Source organism: Urocitellus parryii, chromosome 14 (genome assembly GCF_045843805.1).
Source record: "Urocitellus parryii isolate mUroPar1 chromosome 14, mUroPar1.hap1, whole genome shotgun sequence".
Taxonomy (NCBI): Eukaryota; Metazoa; Chordata; class Mammalia; order Rodentia; family Sciuridae; genus Urocitellus; species Urocitellus parryii.
The window spans coordinates 45829949-45855904 of NC_135544.1; the positions used below are offsets into that span (position 1 = coordinate 45829949).

General features: G+C 37.5%; 1 protein-coding gene across 5 annotated transcripts in view; it reads left to right on the top strand.

Moving 5' to 3' along the window:
- Positions 1–345: 345 nt before the first annotated feature.
- The window catches only part of Marchf1 (membrane associated ring-CH-type finger 1), a 410023-nt gene continuing 384412 nt past the window's right edge, over positions 346–25956 (top strand). For all 5 annotated transcript variants that reach the window (XM_077792655.1, XM_077792651.1, XM_077792654.1 and 2 more), the window contains exon 1: positions 346–444. In XM_077792655.1, coding sequence (XP_077648781.1) covers positions 346–444 — 99 coding nt within the window. The remainder of the gene's footprint in view (positions 445–25956) is intronic.

The window sequence follows — 25956 nt, forward strand, 5'->3', positions numbered from 1 at the left end:
AAATTGAATTGTCTCCCACAATGCTCTTAGGGGAGAGGGGGTGCTCCAGTGACAACGCAGTGCAGTTATGACTCGCAGTAAATCGTCCTTTTGAGAATGCAGTACCCCCTGGATTATTTGCTTCTTGCATTTCTTTTAAACACCCCTTTCAGTGTGCTTGACGTTTTGGCTGGAAGATCCTGGCTGCTGCTGCACAGTGTCTCAAACACTTTTTTTTCCCTCCCTTTTTATTTAGACCTGGGCTTGACAAAGCAAGGATATGAACAATTGTGCAGGTGGGCTACTCAGGGCGAGCAAAGAGATAAGGCAGCCAATCAGGAATTGGCAACCTGCAGCCCTGCCAATATGCCCCTCCACCAGATTTCCGTAATCCCTGCTCGGGAGACTGCCAGCAATGGGAGAAGTTCAATGGGCAGAAACAAAGAGAAGAACAAGGAAGTCGAGGTAAGAGGAGGTTTGATTTGCCAAAATAAGAGAACCAAGCCACTGTAGCCAACACAGCTCTCTGCACACAGGATGCCTGTCTAAGGTTTTAAGAGCAGCTGGAATCTAGCTGGGAAAGGTAGATCCAAGGGAAAACATTTGTAATTAACAGGGACAAAAGAAACAACCCCTATTTCCTGAATGAAGGCAGGAATCAAATCCATAGAGAAGAATACTTGCTGTTTAACAGATGAAAACTTCTGATTCTTTTTCTAACCATCTACAGAGTCACTTTTGACTGAATGGCTCATGGGGTGCAACCTGGGTCCCCTGGGCTGGTTGTGGATGTTGCTTTCTCCCTTTTCAGACAGTGGAACTGTTGATGCTTCCTAATTTTACCCACTGCCCATGAAACTGAAGTGTTGGAAAATATCATAACAAAGCAAAAGAGAAGCCAGGGAGGCTGTAACACTGAGGATACAGCAGGAACTGGTGCCCCCTGGGATTGGCTGCTCTCCATTCATTCATAGTGCATGCAGGTGTACTACTCGTTTGATGTCTGTTCACGTGTATTTTATTCTTTCCAAAAAAGAAAAAAAAGGCATTATTTGAAACTTAACAAAAGCCATAATATTCAACAGTACATGTGAGCTTCATTTTGTAGTGAAGTTTAACAGCTGTTGTTGTAAGTTAATCTGCTTTAAAGATCAGATGCTGGGAACTCACTTCGAGTTTTTAAGAAAGTGTTTGAGCAGAGTCGGGGATATTGGGTGAAAATATTTCAGGTGTTGTCGTACTTCCCTATTAGGGAACTTGAGATAGAATGCAGCAAGTGGAATCCTCTTATCTCTAGCATAGCTATGGCCTCATCCTCAGGTGTCATTAGCTTTGTAGGAGCTGAGCCGTCCCCACCTCCTGGTCTGTATGTTCATCTTTTTTTCTCAAGGGTAGGTGCTGGGGACAGAGGAAGCAACAAACTTAACACCACTCTCCCCTCTTCCTGCCAAAAAGAAACAAATGAAGGTAATAGCAGTGGCCTGTCAAGGAGAGTCTGTGAGGGACACAATGTTGAACTTGACTGATCTCAAATGACAAAAGACATTTACATCCTCTTTCTATTTTATTTGAACTATTTTTAAAAATGTCATTCAAGAACAATGAGTTACTGAAGTGGGTAGAATTTGTAGACATCTTTGAGCAGAGTTTCTTGACTAACTTAGTGCAAGAGATACCTTTCCTTCAGTAAGGTCCCTGTCATAAGCACATCAGGTGTTTCGGGGAATAAAATATCCTTGGTAAAGAAACTTATCAGCTTTAAATTAACTGGAAATATTCTCTCTGTATTATGTCTCTTCCTATGGCTTGATAATGTGATTATTAGAATAGCAAAGAAATAGCAAGTTTATTGGTACAGGGTAAGAGGAACAGGGGATACTGTCTAGGTTTGAAAGAAATATGAAATGCTAAAAGCAAGATTCTTATAAAAGTTATATATAAGTCACTCATGCTCTAAATATTTAGATACATTTAACAATTACTGAAGAAAACTTCATACATTTTATTTATTTATTTTTTATTTTAGATAGGGACTTGGTATGTTGCTTAAGGCCTTATTAAGTTGCTAAGTCTGGCCTCAAATTTTCAATCCTCCTACCCCAGCTCCTGGAGTTGCTGGGATTATAGGTGGAGCCAGTTCATCTGGCAGTAGCCTCAATCTTTATTCAGATATTAGTACTAAGCCACATCTTCAAACATCCTCAGGAAACTTTCAAAGTCTCCTCATACGAGCACCAACTCTTTCCAGGGCAAAAACACCTTAATAACATGGCAGAACCCAGTGGGTACATCTCTTGGTAAGTGAAAAACCATTAAGAACAACCAGGAGATTAAAGAGAAGAGACAGTTTTAATTACTTGCTATAAGTAAGGAAAGCACTGGAGCCAATTTGTAAAATAGTGATCTCCCTGCACAAAGAAAGCTCAGGCTGATCACTGCATGTAGAGGTGGGCACACTTCTGAACATTTTCAGTTCGGGATCATAAATCATGTGTTCAAAACAGAATGGCAGACAGAGAGACTCATTGATTTTGGATGGTTTCTTGTAAATTTCTCTGAGTCTTATCTAAAACAAACAAAAAAATTAAGGCACATTAACAGTCTTTTAAAAGAGCAGCAATTTCCCCTCCCTACTATAAGTATAGAAGCTTGTCCCTAAGAGTATCTGTTTAGCCAAGTGGCTAACAATATTCCCCAGTGGGAGTCAGAGGGAGATTCTTAAAGAAAAATCAGGTTCATCATGAGAAAATGAAAGGAAACTCCCAGTCTACATACTCTTTTTTTTTTTTTATTGGTTGTTCACAACATTACAAAGCTCTTGACATATCGTATTTCTTTTAAAAAGATATATAGTTCTGAGTGTCAGAAGTGGAAGCACTTTTAAACTTTCAGATACTTCTTGGTTTTTCTATAGGATGGAGTTTAAAGTTTCTCATTAAAAGCATGTTTGAAACATATTATTAAATCTCATGGCCATTAAATTGCTTCTTTTTATGAATAAATAATCTAAAAGAATGATAAATGACTTTTAAGGTAGAAAAATTAACATGTGCCCTATGTGCTAGAATATTTAGTATTATACAATGGTTTCTCTAAGTTTAAGTGATGGTTCCCTCTAAAACATCTTGAACTATCTGGATAATTCCTGATTGTTGCACAAATGAGAAACATCCTCTTTGTAAGCTTCCTTGATAGTTTTTTTTTTTTCTTGTCTTGAAGTTACTCAAAGAATCCATGTGCAGAGACAGTATGATCTATTCTCAGAATTGAAATTTGATAATTTAAATGTAAGCCAAATTGATTTCTATTCCACAAGAAACTTAAAAACTCTTGAATAAATTATTAACTTGACATCAGGGTTTTTGTTTGTGTTTTTTTTAAGCATTTAAAGGGAAAAAAGAAAATAATAAAAAAGTGTTTATTAATGATTGCTACAATTCAGAATATCTGGGCTATAAAAATAGGTTAAACTTCAAAAAAATAATATTTCTGCCTTCAAGTTTAATGATTTTGACATATTTTGATAGATTTTGACATATTTTGATAGATTTTGACATATTTTGTATGGCATAATATTGTAATTATCTCTTTGGTTAACAACCCTAGAATCTTCACAAAAACAAGATAACACACACCCTGTTTGGGTCAAGTTGGTATTATGCAATTATGCACGTGGGTAGGGGCACCAGCTCCACAGGTTCCCTGGGCACTCCTAGGACAGTGCCTCACACTTGCATCCAAGGCATAGTCTTCATTAGCACAACCGAGATTTTATTGAAGCAACCTGAACCATTACCTCAATCACTTCAATATCTCATGAAGTGGAGAGACGTCAGTCTGTTAATTTAGCAAAATGCAATTGGTCAAATTAACAATTTTATATCAGGAGACATATTAAATTAGTGATGGAATATTTGAGTGGAAGCTCTAGAGAATTCTGGAAGGGAATTACTAGTCAGATTCTCCTTAGGCATATAGAATCAGCTGGGAAATGAAATGGTTTGGATGGGAGACGATTCACCTACCCTTTGGGAAAACCTTGATCTTGGGAAAGCCACAGGGGAAGATACTGCTCTAAAGAGTTTAAAATTCCAGATTTCTTTCTCTGGTTGGTGTTAGAGACTGACAATTTAGCTTCTTTAGGTCTCATTTGCCTACTTTGCAAAGTGGGCCATTTTACTTCTATTAATCCAGTCTTTCCTTCCTTTTTAGCTATGGTAATACCATTTATTAGGCTGTAATTAATTCATGTTAGAGATTTGGGCATAAAAGACTTTGGTCTCTTACAAGAATATTGGATTTTATTAATCAAATTCTTAGCCCTCTTGGGGTAACTTAATTTCTTTCTCTATCTGAAAATTATAATAATTGAATAATTTTTAGTATTTAGTTAAACTCTAGGATGCATTCTTTATAGCTCTGCAGGATTTGCAAGCAAATGTCTCTAAGACTCACTGTTTCAAATGTGGGGATACACCTGAGGTCACACTAAGGTGCTATTGCCACTTGCTCTGAATGCTACTGTGTTCGTCATCAGCACGAGGGGATCAGATTTGAGATGATGGAAGTTATGGAAGAGGGGAAAAGGCCATGAACCCTTTCTTTCTGATCTTTTCTCACTCTCAGGTTGACCTACATGATGAATGTATTTTGAAGTTTTGGGGGGATAACAACAACCCCCCATGTTTATATGTGCTTTATCTTTTACACCTTTGATTATATTGTGATATTTCTGTACTTCAGAGTTTTCATCTCCTGCCCCCGCCAAATTATGCTAACTTTCTTGTCCTTGTGTTTAGGATATCCCTCTCCAACTGTGGTCCCTGGGCCATCTTTTTTTTTTTTTCTCTCTCTTTCTCTCAAAGTAGCTGCAGATCTGTTATTTAGAAATCTCTTCAGAAGCATCAGTGAAGTGAAAGCCCATGGGGATTTTTGATATATGCCTTCATTTTGAACATAATGGATAAAGTATAGATTTAGTAATTCCCATTTTTTTAAGTTGGAAAAAAAATTTACCGAAAAAAAAAAAAAAAAAAGCTTGAAATCTCTGGGTTGGAGCTGAGATTAGAATTCAGGACATTCTGATTTCAAATCCTGTACTTTTTTTTTGCAATTAAGTTACCTTGAACTTTTCATGTTTCTTAAGCAAAATTTGTAGAAACAAAGTATCCCAAGAATCAGACAGTTCCTCAAAAATTCTTTATCTTAATTTCTCAATTGAAGCTCACAGAAAATTATGAGCTTGCCAATGCCACACTATTAGGTTCATGGGAAATTTGGGACAAAAAAAAATACAGATCTTTCGACTATCACTCTGCTGTGCTTTCTGTCATTACTGCATTTGGGGTTTGGTGTGATTTTTTGAGGCACTAAAGTATAATACAAAAATATAATCCCTGTAACTTCTAACTTTTGAATGATAGTTTTGGCTTCTTTTTATAGTGTTAGCTAAGGAATTGTAAAATCAGATGAAATAATTCAACACATCCTTTATGATTAAGCCTTCCTCTTTTTCAGGGTGGATGTTTGTCACTTACAGCATATAGGTCCCTCTATGACATTTTGCCAAGTGCCATTGGGATATTTTCCTGCTTTGTTTCCTGGGCAATAACTGACTCCTGAAACTGGAAATAGCTGGGATCTGTGTGAAGTCATCACAAACATTAATTTATGGATAACCTGTACTGAGAGCACATTTAACCCAAGCATACAGGTTAATGCTCTGTATTAACCAGATGAAATGCATCTTCAGCAGGTGTGAGTCTGACACTACAGGGAGAATGCCAGGGGGTAGAAAGGCTAATACCCCTTTTCATTTCTCTCAAAGAGCACTTTCCAACAACTATCTTGAGTCTAAATTGAGTATTAGAGTCCCATGTGCTTAGAATGAATTCCACTGAGTATGCTAATAGTGTGAAAATACTTTCACATAATGAAAACCAGAAAATTTCCATATTATTATTTGCTTTCAGCAATGAAATTAGCATAATTCACATTAATTTTTCTTGTTTAAAACAGATGTTGTGGGTAATTGCATTAATAAGTAAGACTGAATAACACATTTTATTGACTATCAAATGATAACAATTAGTAATTGCTGGCACACCCTGGTCAGTATTTTTTTTTAATTGTGGCCTTAATTAGGCAGGTAAATTGTAGAATTCCTCCTTGATGTGACTCTTCTAAAAAAAATTTATTATGAATTCATGGCTGATTTAATGAGACGCTGCGATGGTTGTGTTTGAAGGCAGTTGAACAAAGATCTTGATGCAGAAGAGTCTTGGAGCATGGGAAAAGCAGGTGTAGCTCTGCATGTTTTATTAATCAGGATTTTTAGAACTTGCTGATTAGCCAACATTGCATTGCAATGTCAATTCTTTACATCACAAAGAATGCTGACAGTGGATCTGGAATCCCTCATTCCAGGGCCTGCTGAAGGGGAAGGGTCACAGCTTCAGCATTGCTTTCCCCAGCTCATTCCCAGGCAAAGCACCCTGAGCCACTTGCAGCAGCCTTCATAACCTCCTGGTGACAATGAGAAATGACATCTGTTCGATACTCATTCTCTTTCCTGTCTCTGCAACTCTGTTAAATAATTGAAAGAGGAGTGACAGGAGGGTAGGATAGGTGATAAGCCTTTGCTCTTAAAAAAGAGTAAAAAGGAGACTGAGGAAAAGGACACAGAGCTCATGGATGCTGGTGTCAGCCTCTCGGTTTTTTTGTTTGTTTGTTTGTTTGTTTGCTTGTTTTTTTAATCTTGATTATTCATTAAATTGTGCACATCTGGATAACAAAAGGAAATGGGACAAAACTGCAGTGAGTTCTCTCCACCAGTAGCAATGAACACACATTTTCTGATATGAAGTAACACATTGCATTCTTTAGGACATTGCATTCATGGTGACTTTTGGTGTCATTCTGAAGAAAAAAAGAGTTTCTTGGGGGGAAAAAATTGACACCAGGAGAGCAATGGACGTGCAATGCCACAGGGCACAAAGTGAAGCCCCAGGTGAGATACGAAAAACAAATTTGTTAACGAGGAGCCAGCTATGTGGTTTCCCACGTGGTCTGATTCTGTGCGGGTAGTAACTCTGCCTGCCTGTAAAGCCAAGCAGGCTTACACTTCCATAAGCTCCCTATAGTGGTGTGTGGCTATAAATGCTCAGTGACTGAAAGTTGAACAGATTTAGATCTGTAACACAGTTTTGCTCTCCAATTTTACTCAGAATTATAAACTTATCAAGTGGCTCAGCTTTAACAACTTAAATTGCAGAAATATGTTTTATTTTAACCTAGAACTACTTTCGATATGAACCTTAACTGTGAAATTACTACTACCGTTCATTCAGGCTTTAGAAGATGCAGTTCTGTATATAATTAGCCAATTACGAGTGAAAGATTTACCTTTTTATTGCTTGTATTCTTGACAACTGCCGTTCTGAGGGGGGTGAGATGCATTTCTCTAATTACTAAAGATGTTGAACACTTTTTCATATATTTGTTGATCGCTTGCATATCTTCTTCTGAGAAGTGTCTGTTCAGTTCCTTACCCCACTTATTGATTGGGTTGTTTGTTTTTTTAGTCTTAAGTTTTTTTGAGTTTTTTTATATATTCCAGAGATGTATGTGTGGTAAAGTTTTGCCATACTGAGCCCCCATACTGGTCTTTACCTCAATGATTATCTCTTTTGCTGAAAAGAAGCTTTTTAGTTTGAATCCATCCCGTTTATTGATTCTTGATTTTATTTCTTGCACTTTAGGACTCTTGTTAAGAAATTTGGGGCCTAATTCGACATGATGAATATTTGGGCCTACTTTTTCTTCTATTAGGTGCAGAGTCTCTGGTCTAATTCCTAGGTCCTTGATCCGCTTTGAGTGGAGTTTTGTGCATGGTAAGAGATAGAGGTTTAATTTCATTTTGCTACATATGGATTTCCAGTTTTGCCAGCACCATTTGTTGAAGAGGCTACCCTTTCTACAATGTGCATTTTTGGCACCTTCATCTAGTATGAGATAACTGTATTCATATGGGTTGGTCTCTGTGTCTTCCATTCTGTACCATTGGTCTACATGTCTATTTTGGTACCAATAACATGCTGTTTTCGTTACTATCACTCTGTAGTATAATTAAAGTCTGGTATTTTGATGCCTCCTGCTTTACTTTTCTTGCTAAGGATTGAACAGGGTGTGGGGGAAAAGGTACTTATACATTGCTGGTGGGACCGCAAATTGGTGCAACCACTTTGGAAAGCACTGTGCAGAGTCCTCAGAAAACTTGGAATAGAACCACCATTTGACCCAGCTATCCCACTCCCATACTATAGTGGCATATCCACACCAATGTTTATAGCAGCTAAATTCACAATAGCTAAACTGTAGAACCAACCTAGATGGCCAACAATAGATGAATGGATAAAAAAAACTGTGGTATATATACACAATGTAATATTATTCAGCATTAAAAGAGAATAAAATTATGACATTTGCTGGTAAATAGATGGAGAATATTATGCTAACCAAAATAAGCCAATCCCAAAATAACAAAATCTGAATGTTTTTTTCTGATTAGTGAATCCGGATCTATGATGGGGTGGGGTGGGAAGAATGGAGGAACTTTGGATTGGGCAAAGTGGAGGGTGAGAAGGGCTTATGAGGATAGGAAAGATGGTGAAACGAGATGGACATCATTACCCTAGGTGTATGTATGGTCGCACGTATGGTGCATCTCTATAACATGTACAACCAGAAAATTGAAATATTGCACTGCATTTGTGTAAGATGAATAGAATAGAAATGCATTCTTGTCATGTACAACTAAGTAGAACAAATAAAAAATTAAAATAAAAAGATTCACCTTTGACTGTCAGGGCTACCATCTGGCTCAGGCATTCTGTTAGAGTCTGGTGAGTGTATAAGAGAAACTTCATGCTTCTGAGTTAGAAGGAATTTGGGACCTGTTACATGGATGCTTATGTTGAATGGCAACAGTGACATGGTTAAAAGCCTGTACCTGAAGGGAGACTGATGGGGTTCGAATCTGGGCTTTGTTATCTCCTACCTGTGGGACTTCAGTGAGGATATTTAACATGTCTGTGCCTCGGTTTCTGCAAATGTAAAATACTGATATATATATATATATATACACACACACACACATACATACATACATATGGACTACCTCATACTGTTAGGAGAATTAAAGTGAATTAATGTTTTTAAGGTGTCAAAGATTTTGTGGAACAAAATAAACATCATTAAGCAATTAATTCCCTATGTTGCCTACATTTTTATCAACATATTTTGTTATTCTTAGAAATGTCTCATTAATTAATACCTTCTATTGTGATAAAAGAAATCTGTAAGGTTGCATGGCTCTGTACATCATATCTTTATAATTATAATGATAATAAAAACTTAACTCATTGCTGTTCAAAGTGTGCCAAGACTGACCTCTACCTGAGCAGACCATGTGTTTGCCTCAGGTAAGTGAAGCCTAGCTTTATTTCTTTCCTTTGCTGACTTGAGTCCATTCTCGTAGTTTTATAGATTCAAGAAATTTTTTAGAGTGACGATTTGTAGAGAAACACATACTATCTTTTATTTTTATGGTGTTTTACCTAGTTCTTTATGCTATGTATTTTTTAATATTTCATAAAGGGATTTTATATTTGATTTTTGGAAATATCTGTTATCTAGATCTGCCTTTTTACTTTTCTTCATCTTTATGGTAGTAATGCTCTTGATTGCCTTCTGTTTCACCAGTTCTTTAGCCTTTATGAAGAATAGGCTGTGCTCAGAAAACTAAAATAATCAATGATTTCAAATGGAGAAGTTCGTTGAGAGTTTACGTGCATGAAATTATTTTGTGAATATTTGAATACTAAGGGAAATGGCAAAATTATGTTTTTTTCATTGTTATAAATCACAATAAAGTGTCTTTCTGTTTTCAACTTCACAATAATGCTTTATTTTATTGTGGAACATACAGGTACTGACCTGGCTCAATTCTATATGAAGTGCTCTGTGAAAAGTTTCTTTTCCTTTTTTTCTTCCTCTCTTCCTCTTTTGATACTCTTTGGGGATATCAGTACTTGTAGTGTCAATTAAATGACTTTTGGAAAGACCTAAGGAAAAAAAACACTGTGCTGAATTTGAGTTAAGACAGCGAACATGAGGTACTTGATTTGTATGGACTAGTTAACTCTATAGAGGGTGTCAAGGGAGCCATTTCTGCTCTGTTTGAAGTTGACAAGGGAAGTGGCCATTTCCCGTAGGTGCCTCAAGTTATAGAAATCCTGGGATTAGTAGCTTTGAATGTGAATATGTAAGTGCTGGCTTCTAATCAGGTTTCCTGCTCTACATTCCTGGCGAACAGCATTGAGACAGTTTCCCTGACTAACTTGCTAAATATATGTGCTTTGAAGGTAAATGCAGTTTTTCTCTAATCCCAACCCTACTAGTAATAAATTTTAAAATAAATTTCATGTATTTATAATCATAATCATGATTATTCTAACTGATAATTACTGAATACTTCCTGTCTGTTCCATAAAAATCATCGTATATGCTTTTCACATTAACTCACACAACTTCTCTGTGAAATCGTATTTCCAGTTGCCATTGTCAAGAATCGCCCCAAAACTTAAATCTTAACATTTTGTCCTCTTGTTTTAAAAGCACCATAGTACACACGGGACAGAAACATATCCCTTTGCAATCCGGGGTGAAAAACACAATTACTGCCTCCCCCAAGACCTCTGAGCTCTCACCTCATTTTGTCACCCAGGAGCTTATCATCTAAACTTTCCAGGTGCAGGTGAGGCCTCTTGGGTACATTCTGGTATAGTATTTCTCAGTCTGAAGACCTCTGAAGTCGAGAGCCAAGCTGTCTGTTGACTGCACATTTCCCCTGTTGGATGACCTCCAGAGACACTCTTATTCAACAGGAGGAAAATAGAAGACATCCAGCAGTGGCTGAGGGGTACAAATTCTGAAACCCAGCTGGGTACTTGTTTCAAGTTCTTCCCTCTCCCCCTGATCCCCTCCTCCCTGCCCCAACTAGGGTCTATTCCTCCCTCCCCTAAACAGTGTTCTCATGCTCTTGATTCCTCCCCAGGCCTCGTGCTTCCTCCCCTGACATATTATTTCTTTTCCATAACATATGACCTGTGGTTCACATGAGAAGCACACTCAGGCTTGCCTCTTACTTAAAATGATGGCAAGTCCAATGGCAGGCAGCTGACCAGTGTCTGTGAACATTTCATGGATTTCCTACATGTCAATGTTTAATGCACTTCACTAGACAAAATTCATACCCACAAGTCTTGGTAAGGTCAACTCTTCTAAACTTTGGCTTCCTGTGGGGCTACTGGACTCCCTACCCTTAAAATTATCAATTTATATTGTTCAAAAAAGAGACTTATCAGGATATTCTTAAGATCCTTGGCCTGGTCTTGTGATACGTGCCTGTCATTCTAGCAGCTCCGGAAGCACAACAAGTTCAAAGCCATCTGCAACAACTCAGCGAGGTCCTGAGAAATTGATGGGACCTTGTCTTAAAATAAAACATATAAAGGGCTGGGTATGCTGCTCAGTGGTTAAGCATCCCTGGGTTCCATCCCTGGTACAAAAATCAAAAGACAGACAAAATCCTTGGAAGGTTCTTGTGTCTTTGAAAGGGTTTATGAGGCACCACTTCCAATCTTTCTTTCTTTTTTAAATTTTTTTTTTAGTTGTAGATGGACACAATGCCTTTCTTTTACTCATTTATTTTTATGTAGTGCTGAGGATAGAACCCAGTGCCTAGCACATGCCAGGCAGGTGCTCTACCACTGAGCTGCAACCCCGGCCCCACCACTTCCAATCTTTCTAAGCTCTTGCAGGAAGTGTTGTACAGTCATTCCCTGGACTTCATGTTAACTCCAGGTGTTTACTTGAGAGGAACAGGGAATTGATATTTGTCTGGAGCTGTTTTCCTAATTTGAAACTCTTCTGCTGGGAGAAACTAGATAAAAAGAAAAAAAATATTTTTAAACACAGTAAGTCCAGGATTCCTTTATTTCCTATACAGTTTGTTTGATTTGTTTGAAAGCTTTAGATTTTTTTCTCTCAGTTCTTATCTCCATTTGTATTTTTTCATGTACAGTCTCTTGATCAATAACCCCCTTACCTGTTGCTCAAAATAAGCATACTAGTAAATTTTTTACCATTAATGATGATCAGCCATGGTTCAACCTCTTGTAACAATGTCTCTCCAGGTTTCTGACCTTGGGTCAGTAGTCCCCTTAGGTTTATCCAACTCTCAGTTATAGTCTCTCTAAGGTCTATATTAGTCATGGTTCTCTGGAGAAAACAGGAAGAGGAGGTGTATGTAAGGAATGGGCTTATGCATTCCAGGAGGCTGAGGAGTCCCACCGTCTGCAGTTGGCAAGTTGGAGACCTGGGCGAGCCAATGGTATAGGTTCAATCCCCAAACCAGGAGGCTGAAGAGCCGAGAAGAGCCAGTATTTCTAGTCCAGAGGCAGGAGAAGACCTCTGTTCCAGCTCAAGCTGTCAGGCAGGAGGCATTTTCTCTTATATAGGCTTTCTGTTATGTTCAGATCTTCAACAGATTGGCTGAGGGAAGTCCACCTTAACAAGGGTAATCTTTATTCGGTTCACCATTTCTATTATTAATCTTGTCTAGAAGCACTTTCACAGACACACCAAGAGTAAAAAGTCTGGGCACCCAGTGACCCAGTCAAGTCAATACATAAAATCAACCATCATGAGCTCCTTCCAGTTTCTGCTTCAAAGTCAAGGCACATATTTTGGGTTTTAGGGCAATACCTTTTTTATCCAGGTGCCACAGTTCTGTCATAAATACTACTGCCATATACCAAACATCCTCAGACTGCAGTGGCTTAAAACAAACACTCCAATGCTTATGAATTCTGTTCTTTAGAACATTAGGCAAGGTATAACAGGGATGGGTTTTTCACTACCCCCCATGGTAGTGACTCAAAATTGTAAAGTAAATCAGCAGTTGGAGTCATCTGATTGTTCAATCAGTGTTTTGGAGCATAGGTTAGGAAGAATGCAAGAACAAGACAGTTACCTGAAGCTTCCACACATAGCTGTTCTGTGTCACTTGGCTTCCTCATAGCATGGCCATCTCTAGATGGTGAAATTTCTTGAATGGAAGCTCAGGGCTCCCAGGACGAGAGTGTTCTAACCATCAAAGCTGAGTTGCATTCCATTTTATGAGGAAATCATGGAAGTCACGCAGTATTATTTTCAGCAGACCTGTGGCTTACAATAGTTATAATCCCACTTTATTCAAAAGAGGGGGGGGTGTCACAGAACCTGCCTCTTGAAAACAAGGGATGACTAATAATTTGGGAGCCATCTTTAACATCACCACCAATGGGTATTTTCCATTATATCTTCATTCTACAAGTCAGCAATTTAGAATCCCAAAAGGATGTGATCCTTTCTCTAATGACACAAACTTAATAAAAGGCAGAGCCGGGATGTAAGCCCAGGCAGTCTGACTCCAGAGGTCATGCTCCAAACTATGGTGTCACCCTACTTTTCCCCACTGGGTTATACAGGACCTATGTTTTAGCATCCTATACCGTAAACAGGAACATTTATTTTCATTTAAAATATTTATGTATGAAAATGAGACAAACACTGGATGAAGTACTAAGAATATTGGTGAAAAAGAGGGACAGGATCTTCATCTTGCATAACTTGAAATCTAGTTTCTCATGATCTTTCTCAGAACACTGATTTGTTATTATTTGAAATAGGTCATGGTCACTATTTATCGTGAAGACGTGGTTTTACCTTGGTTTGTGCTGTGTAGCTGTGGCGGATTCGCTGTAGTAATGGCCCCGTTGTTGTTATCTCCTTACATTCTAGACTTTGGGTCGTGTCCTCCCGCAGTTTCTGGGCTTTGCTATGTGACTTTGCTATGTGACCATGGAAGAGTAGAAAAACGATAGCTGATAGGTTTTACTCTCTTAAATTTCTTATGAAGCAAATAAGTAAGAGAAGGAAGAGTGGCTATTAAACATGAGTCTTGTCATAGTGTCCCCCAGCCAAAAAGTAGCCAGTCACTAGACATGGGAGTGAGGGTATCTTAGACCCACCAGCACCCAGCTGATGACAGAATCATGAACTAAATAATTGTTTAAAACTACTAAGTTGGGGGGGTGGGGTAGCTGATTGTATAATAATGGAAAACTGATATGGTAGCCTTTAATATATATATATATATGTTCATTCTTTGGGTTCTAGAGTCTGACTTCACACTTGATCAATGTGTACAGATGGTCCTGATAGTCTCTGAAGAAGTTAAATGCAGATTTTATGTTTGCCATGCTATTTTTTTTTTTTTGGAAAGGATAAGACAGTCTATTTTAATACCACATTTACATATAGAAATCATCTTTGCAACTGCTAGATTGGTTAATTTCAGCTGCTAAATTAACTTTACAACCATAACAATTACACTGATAGTGACTAAATTTAATTCTTCTAAATCGAGCCCCTTAAGATTTCTATACCTAATAGAGCTCTTAAAACGTACATCTAAGGAGCTTTTAGTACAAATAGGCCTTGCAATATAAATAAATATGATACTTTAGAGTCCAGCATACCTCAGATTTGTAAAAATCAAACAATTTCAAATGCAGTTTTCAAAATCCTTTTGCAAATGCTCTTTCTCTTGGCTAATTTCACACGTCACTATTTACATCAATGTTTGGAATTTGAACGACCATATAAAAAGCACTGAATATTTACTTTCCAAATATGTAAATGCTGCATTTGGAAGGTTGGAAGATGTTAGATGACATCTTAAGACATTGGTTCTGTTCATTTGAGCTCACCTCCCTGGTGTGTCAGCCTCAAACACCTGCCCCATTCTCCCCCCTGCTCACTTTCTGGTTTTGTCACCATTTGTGGTCCCCTTTGGAGAGACAACATCTCCATTAGCATTGGCTTTGTGGAACCTACAGTAACAGAGGTCACCTGAATGGGAACTGTCACATGATCATCTCATCTGCGGTCACGCACTACACTTTAGCTATACACCATGCAGCTGCCTCCCCAATCTTCTGTGGGTTTTGTGTGGATAATAATCATGGACTTTTCTTCAGAAGATCCGGGAGGAGGCTGTTTGGTAGCATTTGATCTAACTTGTCACCAGACTCTGAAACTCAATATTCTTTTAATTCTAGTTTGTGCCTTCTGTGCTACATAGATTATATTTAATCTATCCCAGATCAAGTCTCCAAATACTTCCATTTTTATAAATTTAATGTACAAAATCTCTGTTTTCTAGGACACACCAGCATACCCATCTGAAACAGATTTTTAAAGAAAAATTGTTTCAAGTCTCTTCAGAGATCTCAGTTGTCTAAATTTTGGGGAACAATTTAGTTTGACAACGGTGTTCTCAAAATGCAATTATTAAAACTAAACACAAGACCCTTGGCAAATTCTGAACAGTACAGGCTGGAGTAAGATTATCATCTCATCTAAATAAGGTTGTTTTTTCACCCCACAAATCACTGTAGACTTGTCATGTACCAGCCATGCTGTGGGCACTGTGGCTTAAATAGAGGACAGAGGCAAAGCACTTGTCTCTCAAATACCTCATTTTCATAGGAGAAGGCAGCGTAGGTAAGTTCAGACAGTGTCTATATTCATGAAGCCAGTAAACCTTAGCAGGAGGCTAGGGAGGCAGGGTGCAGTAGTGTTATTTCAGATCAGCTTAGAAAGGTGATGGAGCCGTCCACATGAAGAATATGGCGAAAAGCACAACAGGTGAGTAGAACCCGCAGGTGTCGTCTCTGAGGCAGATATGAGCTTCAGTTTCAGAGTCTGGTGACAAGTTAAATCAAATGCTACCAAACTTATCTTTTTTTCCAGATAAATAAAATAAACCCCAGAATGTGTATATCAAAATATTCCCCCCAACTTTACAGATGCAGTGGTAACACTGGAATCCAGCCTTCTGGATTCCCACTGCATTGTTCGTTACTGTGTATTTTCTTTCTTCCCATTCAATATCATTATGTTTTCTAACACTTGAAAGGTTCATCCACCCATCGAAGACTTACGGAGTACTTACTATTTGTATGCATGAAGACACTGTTAATGAAGGAGACTCAGTATCTTCTCCAGGTGACCTGTGGGCCACAGGATCCTCTTGTTATGAAGCGGGGTCCTTTTGAGAAACTGAGGTGGTGCAAAAACCCTTCTTTAAACTCTGATTCTGGTGATCAAGTCAGAAAGATTTCAGAGATGTCCCTCAGAAGAATAGGAATGAGATAGGAATGAGTTTATTGAAGGAACAGGAAAAGGGAAAGGGGATACTCTCCAGGGAGAAAGTGGGTCTTCTTAGGAGAAGGACAACGTATCTCTACTGCACAGCAGTTTTATTGGAAATCTCAGAGAAGTTGCCAGAAAGTCCCACCCAGGACCACTTTTGTTTTTGCATTTTAAATTTTTTTCTTTAGAGTAATACATAACAGTAGAATATATTTTGATATGTCATACATGGAGTATAACTTCCCATTCTTGTGGTTGTGTATGAGGAGTCACACTGATTGTATATTCACATATGAACATAGGAAAGTTATGTGTGATTCATTCTACTGTCTTTCCATTCCCATTCCCCCTACCTCCTTCCCACTTCCCCCAGTCCAATATGGTGAATTTACATTCCTCCCTTCTGCACCCCCACCACCTATTGTGACTCAGAGAGAACATGCCTTTGGTTTTTTTGGATTGGCTTTATTCACTTAGCATGATAGACTCCAGTTCCATCCACTTTTGCAGCAAATGCCATAATTTCATTCTTCTTCGTGACTGAGTAATATTCCATCGTATATATGTACCACATTTTCTTTATCCATTCATATATTGGAGAGCATCTGAGTTGGTTCCATCACTTAGCTATTGTGAATTGAACTGCTGTGAACATTGATATGGCCACATCATTATAGTGTGCTGATTTGAAGACCTTTGGGTTTAAGTCAAGGGGTGGGATAACTGGATCAAATGGTGGTTCCATTCCAAGTTTCCTGAGATATCTCTAAACTGCTTTCGAGAGTAGTTGCACCATTTTGCAGTTTCACCAGCAATATATGATTGTACCTTTTCCCCACATCCTCACCAACATTTATTGTTACTTGTATTCTTGGTAATTGCCATTCTGACTAGAGTAAGATGGAATCTCAATGTAGTTTTAATTTACATTTCTCTAATTGCTAGTGATGTTGAACATTTTTTTCATATATTTTTGATCTTTCATATTTCTTCTTCTGTGAAGTACCAGTTCAGTTCCTTTGCCCATTTATTGATCGTGTTATTTGGTTTTGTGGTGATATTAATGCTCTATCGGAGGTGCAGGTGGCAAAGCTTTTCTCCCATTGTTTAAGCTCTCTCCTCGCATTCTTGATTGTTTCCTTTACTGTGAAAAAGTTTTTATTTTGATATCATCCTATTTATTGAATCTTGATTTTAATTCTTGTACTTTAGGAGTCTTGTTGAGGAATTCCATTCCTAAGCCAATGTGATGGAGATTTGGGTCTACTTTTTCTTCTGGTAAGGGGTCTCTTGTCTAATGCCTAGGTCCTTGATCCTCTTAGAGTTGAATTTTGTGCACGGTGAGCAATAGGGATCTAATTTCATTTTATTACATACGGATTTCCACTTTTCCCAGATCCATTTGTTGAAGAGGCTATCTTTTCTCCATTGTATGCTTCTGGCACCTTTGTCTGGTTTGAGGTAATTGTATTTACGTGGGTTGGTCTTTGTGTCTTCTGTACCATTGGTCTTTATGTCTGTTTTGGTGCCAATACCATGCCATTTTTCGTTGTCACAGCTCTGTAGCATGATTTAAGTCTGGTATTGTGATGCCTCCATCTTCACTTTTCTTGCTGAGGATTGTTTTGGCTATCCCAGGCCTCTTAGTTTTTCAAATGAATTTCACAACTGCTTTTTCTATTTCTATAAAGAAGGTTATCAGAATCTGTATAACACTTTTGGCAGTATGGCCATTTTGACAATGTTAATTCTGCCTATCAAAGAGCATAGGAGATCTTTCCATCTTCTAAGGTCTTTTTTAATTTCTTTCTTTAGTGTTCTGTGTTTTTTATTATAGAGATCTTTCACCTCTTTTGTTTTTAGAGAGAGAGAGAGAGAGAGAGAGAGAATTTTTTAATATTTATTTTTTAGTTTTCGGCGGACACAACATCTTTGTTTGTATGTGGTGCTGAGGATCGAACCCGGGCCGCACGCATGCCAGGCGAGCGCGCTACCGCTTGAGCCACATCCCCAGCCCCTCTTTCACCTCTTTTGTTAAATTGATTTCCAAATATTTTATTTCCTTTGAGGCTATAGTGAATGGGATAGTTTTCCTAATTTCTCTTTCAGTTGACTCATCACTGATGTATGGGAATGGAATTCACGTATAGATGTTAATTTTATATCCTGCTACTTTGTTGAATTCATTTATGAGTTACTAGGAATTTTCTGGTGGATTTTTTTTTGTCTTCTAAATATGGAATCATGTCAACAGAAAATAGGGATAGTTTGAGTTCTTCTTTTCTTATTTGTATCCCTTTAATTTCTTTCTTCTATCAAACAGCTCTGGCTAGTGTTTCCAAGACTATGTTGAGTAGAAGTGGTAAAAGAATGCACCCCTGTCCTGTTCCAGTTTTTAAAGGGAATGCTTCCAATTTTTCTCCATTAAGACTGATGTTGGCCTTGGGTTTAACATATATAGCTCTTAAAATGTTGAGGTATGTTTCTACTCTCCCTAGATTTCTAGTGTTTTGCATATAAATGAATTCTGTATTTTGTCAAATGCTTTTTGTGCATCTCTTGAGATAGTCATGTAATTATTATCTTTAAGTCTATTAATGTGATAAATTATGTTTATTGATTTCTGTAAGTTGAACCAAACTTGCATTCCTGGGATGAAGCCCACTTGATAATGATGCACTGTCTTTCTAATATGTTTTGTATGTGATTTGTGAGTATTTTATCAAGAATTTTTGCATCTATGTTCAATAAGAATGTTTGTCTGAAGTTTTCTCTCATTGATATGTCTTTGTCTGGTTTTGATATTAGGGTGATACTAGCTTTATAGAATGAGTTTCGAAGGGTTCTGTCCTTTTCTATTTCATGGAATAATTCGAGGAGGATTGGTGATAGTTCTGCTTTGAAGGCCTCGTAGAACTTAGCTGAGAATCCAACTGGTCCTTGGCTTTTCTTTGTTGGTGTGCTTTTCATGGAGTCTTCAATTTCATTGTTTGAAATCGATCTGTGTAAATTTTCTATGTCCTCCTGATTCAATTTGTGTCTCTAGAAATTTGCCAATATCTTTACAATTTTCTATTTTATTAGAGTATAAATTTTTAAAATAAGTTTTGATTATCATCTGCATTTCAGTAACATCTGTTGTGATTTATTTTTCATCCTGAATTTTAGTAATTTGAGTTTTCTCTTTGTTAGCATGGCTAAGGGTTTTGCAATTTTATTTATTTTTTCAAAGAACCACCTTTTTGTTTTGTTGATCATTTAAATTGTCAGTTTCGTTTCAATTTCATTGATTTCAGCTCTGACTTAATAATTTCCTGTCCTCTACTGCTTTTGGTGTTAATTGTTCTTCTTTGTCTAGGGCTTTGATATATAATGTTATGTTACTTATTTGTTGATTTTCTATTCTTTTAATGAAGAAGTTCAATGCAATGAACTTTTCTCTTGGCACTAACTTCATAGTGTCTCAGAGATTTTGATATGTTGTCTTGCTATTCTCATTTACTTACCTCTAAGTACTTTTTAAAATTTAATCCCTGATATTTTGCTATTCATTCATCATTAAATAGTATATTGTTTAGTCTCCAGGTGTTAGCACAGCTTTCATTTTTAATCTTACCATTGATTTCTAATTTCATTTCATTATGATTTGATAGGATGCAAGGTATTATCTTTATTTATTTATTTTTTTTGTATTTGCTAAGAGTTTCTTTGTGGCCTAAGATATGGTCTATTTTAGAGAAGGAACCAGGTGCTGCAGAGAAGAAAGTGTAGTCAGTCATTAATGAATGAAATATTCTATATATGTCTATTAAGTCTATACTATTAATTGTATGTGTTAGTTCTATAGCTTCTTTATTTAGTTTTTGTTCAGAGGATCTTTCCAGTGGTGAGAGAGGTGTTTTAAAGTCACCCAGTATTATTGTGTTATGGTCTACTTGCTTTTTGAATTTAAGAAGAGGTTATTTGATGTATGTAGATGTTCCATTGTTTGGGGCATAAATATTTATGGGTTTTATGACTTATTGATATTTAACTCCCTTAAACAGTATGAAATGTTCTCTGTCCCTTCTGATTAACTTTGGCTTGAAGTCACTTTATCTGATATGAGGATAGAAACCCCTGCTTGTTTATGAGATCCATGTGAATGGCACCCCACTCCCCCAACATTCTTTTGTCCTTATTCTGTGGATGTCTTTGCCTATGAATTGGATCTCTTGGAGCAGCATATTGTTGGTATTGTTTTTTAATCCAGTGTGCCAGTCTATGTCTTTTGATTGATAAGTTTAAGCCATCTACATTGTTGAGATGTGATTTTTATTTCATCATTTTGATTTATTTATGGTTTTTAATTTGAAGTAGGTTTTCCTTTGATTCACTGTTCCTTAGTGTAGCTTTTCTCTTTGCTGTCTTCAGTTTTATTTTTTACTTTTTCTTCATGAAATATCTTACTGAGTATATTTTGTAATGCAGGGTTTCTAGTTGTAAATTCTTTTAACTCTTGTTTGTCATGGAAGGTTTTTATTTCATCATGAATTCTAAAGCTTAATTTTGCTGGGTATAGTATTCTTGGCTGGCATCCATTTTCTTTCAGAGCTTGGTATATATCATTCAAAGACCTCCCAGCTTTGAGGGTCTGGGCTCAGAGATCAACTGAGATCTGAATTGGTTTCCTTCTAAATGTTACCTGTTATTTTTTTCTGACAGCCTTCAAAATTCTATCCTTCTTCTGTATGTTAAGTATTTTCATAATAATGTGCTTTGGTGTGTGGTCTAGTTGGTTCTAGTTGTAATTTTTTATATTTGGGTTCCGATAAGGCTCTTGTATTTGATTTTCCATTTCATTCTTTAGGTTTGGGAAATTTTCTGATATTATTTCATTGAAAAGATTTTGCATTCCTTTGGTTTGTATCTCCAAGCCTTAATCTATCCCAATGAATCTTAAATTTGTGCTTTTCAGGTAATCCCATATTTCTTGGAATTCTCTCCATGTTCTCTTAACACCTTTTCTCAGAGTCAGCTTTGTTTTCAAGATTTTATATTTTGTCTTCATTGCCTAAAACTCTGTCTTCCAAATGATCTAGTCTGTAGGTGATGCTTTCAGTTGAATTTTTAATCTGGTTTATTGATTCCTTGATTTCAAGGATTTCTGCTTTTTATTTGTTTGTTTTTCAGAATTTCCCTCTCTTAATTGAAGTAATCTTCCACTTCCAGTATTTTCTCTCTGATTTCACTCCTTACTGTTCTTTACTTTGTAGATCAGTTTAACTATGTACATTCTAAATTTCTTCTCTGACATTTCTTCCACTGTGGTGTTAATGGATTCTGTTATTGGAGTATCATTTTGAAAACCCCCCAGGTTCACCTCTTGACTTTTGACCGACAGCAAGATGACATCAGACTTTAAAGTTCCCACTATCATGGCAACTCTAGGTCATCTTTGCCCATGCTGACTGGTTCTAGTTGGATTCTTAAGTATACATTCTTATAGATTTTATGATTAGGAGGAATTATTCTTATCTCCCAGAGTTTCACGATCTGGTCACAAAAGTCTCTTCCTTCAGGGTAACTCAGTTTCTTCTTATCAGCACTGTTTTGGGCCTGCATTTCTCCTGCAGTGAACAGGTAGTTGGCTGAGGAATATGATTATCCTGTCCACTAAGGTCAAGCAGGGCTGTAGGTAAATTATTTCATGGAAAAGAAGACATTTGGGGGTTGACACAGTAGGCCAATTTTATAGAATTATTCTCTTAACATCATGTTCCCACCATTCACATCTGTCTGTCCCCTAACTCTCTGGGACCCATGGGAGAACAAGGTAAGTGAAAACTTTTTTTTTTCATGTTGCTCTATGTGGTGCACAGCTGGATCCCTGTTATCAGATTAGTTTCAAAACAATATAAAGATATAGGCTTATGATGTAACTTTTTTGAAGAGTATCCTGCCATGAGAGTTGACTAAGTTCTTTGGCTTGTGTCAGAACCTGTGTCTGTATCAGGCCCTTTGAATGGGTGAGATCCACTGGCTTGACCATGTTCAGCCAGGTCTACTGGCTTTAGCTCTGTGGTACTTACTTCTGCCTTCTTCCTTGTCAAGTATCATTTTGATGATGTGACTTAATGAAGAAATGTTTCTTTGAATCTCAATTATGCTTAATTAAATAATAGTTTCCTTCCATATTTCTTATTATTTTGAGACTCTGTTTGCTGCTATTTCCCTAAGTCTTCCCCCAAAACATGTATTAATGGACCAAATAACTTTGCTGGGTTGATCAGCACCATTTCCTAAGCCATTCTGTATTTCCACTCTAATCTGCTTGTTTCTGTTGAGTGATAAATGCATTGATTAATAAGCTACATTGCATCAAATTGAAGAAAAATTGGGTCTTGGAAACATGTTGCGTGTAGCATATATTTCTGCTTCATGTCATTTCCCTTGATCAGTTGCCCATCCAGATGGACTACAGCATATGCTACATTGCTACATTTATCACTAGAGATAAATAATGGAAGGATGAACTTACAGTCTGAGGAAAATCATTTTTACTTTTACACTAAATCTAATTAAATTTTCTGTAAAAAGCAGAAGCCGTGTTAAAATAAATATTGCTGTTTTTCTGTCATGTACCAGCTTTATTGGCAAGAATCAATACCCCAAAGCATTATTTCCTTCCTGAAATATATCACCTCACCTACAGAGATCTCTTTGAACACTTTTTAAAGCATCCTCATTCCAACAAAAACTTACCTTAACTTGTAGAAAATGCCATAGGGAACAAATAGTCTCATCATGCTGCTCATACTTTTTCTTACTTGAAATGGTACTCTTAAATTTGAGCTGAGCTCCAAATATGAAAATGCAAATTGAGTTTGCCAGCTGTGTATACGAAGAGGGGAAATGGGCTCCTTGTTTTCACTGGCAGTGTGTGAACTACACTCCTCTCATCGGGATGCCTTTCTACCTCTTTCTTGTCAAGAGAAGGAGATGATCATTGTAGAGGGCTCCTGAGAAACCCACCCTACCGCCACTTGCCCATGCTTGCTGCAATGTCTCACTGCCGACCATGGTGAGCACTGGAATCCAGGATGTCTCTAGGACCTCTGAGTCCAATGGACTAAACACTATTACAGCACCATTTTCCTCCCTGCTCTACAGGCCAGAGGGAACAATTAAACTTAGCCCTCCTAATTAATGCACTGTGGCTAGACACAGTTAATTTGGATAAACAATTCCTGAGCCAGGAAGTGTATGTTTTTATTTTGTGGCATTTTATTTTCTCAGGGTGATTGTGCTTCAGAGCTCTTTGTTGGACCAGGGGCAGATGGAAGAGGAGAGCTACTGAGTGAGGGAGGAAGCAGTTGCCAAGTATTAGGATGCAAATGTGCACATCCACAATCCCATACTTCTCTTAAGTGCAAATAGTATGGTGTGCCCAATGGGCAAGGAAGCTCTCAAACGGAAAAAAAAGTAGAAAGCATTTATTCAGTGCTTAGCATAGAGTAAGAGCTCAGCAAATTCTGGCAAGGTGTAATAGTGGTTTTGATTAATGCTCTTTGCACAGATTAAATACTATAAATATTATTTGATAATACCAATGCATGGAAAATCATTGATAGTTTTCTGAATTGTAGAAAAAGTATAATGTGCAATAGTATTTTCTGCAAAATGCATTTTCAAATGCTGACTTTGTAAATTACCCATGTAGAAATTTGAGCCTAAATTCTTCTCTCGCTCTATTTATTTGTCTCTCATTCTGCCTATGTAGCAAGAGTGTCTAGAAGTGAATCTTAAATATGCCTTTTCAAAAAAAGCAAGGCTTTCATTTTGGTTTGGGGCGGGGGGTGGGGATTAAGATCTAGTGAGTAGAGTCCACTAAGCATATAAGAAGCTATCTGCAAGTAAAGCATTCTCCTGAAGATAGATGAACTTGACCCTGTAACTAGGGAAATTCCTGCAGCAACTTAGAGGGTTTTCTTGGTTCCTGGGCTGAAAGACATTAGCAAACACCTGGATATTCTTACGAATGCTTAATTTATATCCCATCAAATAGAAACTTAGTTCTGAGACCTGTCCAGGAATGACCACAGCTCTGGTTAACTTTATGTGTCAACTCAAAGGGTATTTTTTTGAAGAGATTAACATTTAAATCAGTGAACTTTGAGTAAGAAGATGTAACTCTCTCAGTGTGAGTAGGCTCCATCCCATGCAGTTAGTTGAAGGCGCACATACAGCAAAAGACTGGCCTGCCAAAACAAAAGAGAAGAGAAAACTGCCTTTGAAATCCATCTATTCTGTCAGCACTCCTGGGGTTTATTCTGCTGGCCCACCACCAGATCTTAGGTTTCGTAGCCTCAATAATCATTACTATAATTTCTTACAGTAAACCCCCCTGTAGAGATTGAGATAGGTAGTTATATATACATATAAATGTATGTATGTAGATAGGTCGATAGACAGGTAGACAGATCTCTATTTAGTTCTGTTTCTCTGGAGAACCTTGAGTAATAATACAACCATCAGCCATCAGCTTGCATATTCCTGTGTTGCACTAGCAGATTAATGAGAACTTGAGAAACTAGCTGGGGTACAGGGGAGAGGCAAGACATCAGGAAAGCCTTTAACAACTGTGGAATAAAACACTGCTCCTATAATGTTTTTATTGGGCTAGTTATGCAAATTGCCAAAGTGATTTACTTTTTCTAAAACATATCTTCAGTGTAAAATGTTAAATGGGCCACGAGGAATGTGGTGGGTAGTCAGATTCAGCCAGCACCAATCATGGATCATTTATTTTTCCATCCCCTTATTCCCACTCTGCTTATTGCTCCTGACATCTCTAACAAGGACCAACCTTAAATCTGTTGACAGTTTAACTTTGTAAACGATAATTGGGCACTATCACTCCTCTGCTTAAGTGACTTTGATTACTTCCCACTGCCTTATAAGTAAATCTAATTTCCTTGTCAATGAATGCAACGTCCCCTTCACAATTGGATTCCAAAGGACATTCCTCCTCCTGAATCTCAGTAGGGTCTTTCATTCTCTGATTGTTGCAGAGGTATTGATCTACCTGAACTGCCTGAATAGACAACTCTGCTGACATATTTCCCCTCTGTTTGGATGGTTTGTTTTCTGTTCTGTTGTTTGAGTTTTTAAGACCCCACCCTAAAGGGAAGCCATCTGAAAAATCTTTTTTTTTTTTTTAATTGCCTAGAGTCAGAATAGCTCCCTCCTTCTTGCTGTTGGAGCACTCATTTTACTTGACCAGGATGGCACCGTCACGTGAGCTTTTTGCCAACTTTACTGCATGAATCTGAACCTCCTGCTGGAGCTCCAACATAGACAATCCTGGCTGAGAAACTCTGTTGTGCTCCTGGGTAGCTCTGTGACATCAGGCAATATATTCCCCAAGGTCAAATGGCTTCTATGTAAAATTGTGAAAATAACAGTAATATGAAAAAAATGAAATATTTTAAATTAAAATGTTTAGAACAACCCCTGGCATATAGAAAGAGCCTCAAAATATCATCTTCATTTCATTTATATATTGGCCTTTCAAAAATATTGAGTACCTGTTATGTGTCCCACATTATCTATCATTGTCACCCTTACTGTTATTGAATTCTCACTTAGTTTTTGAATGGTAGCCCAATAAAT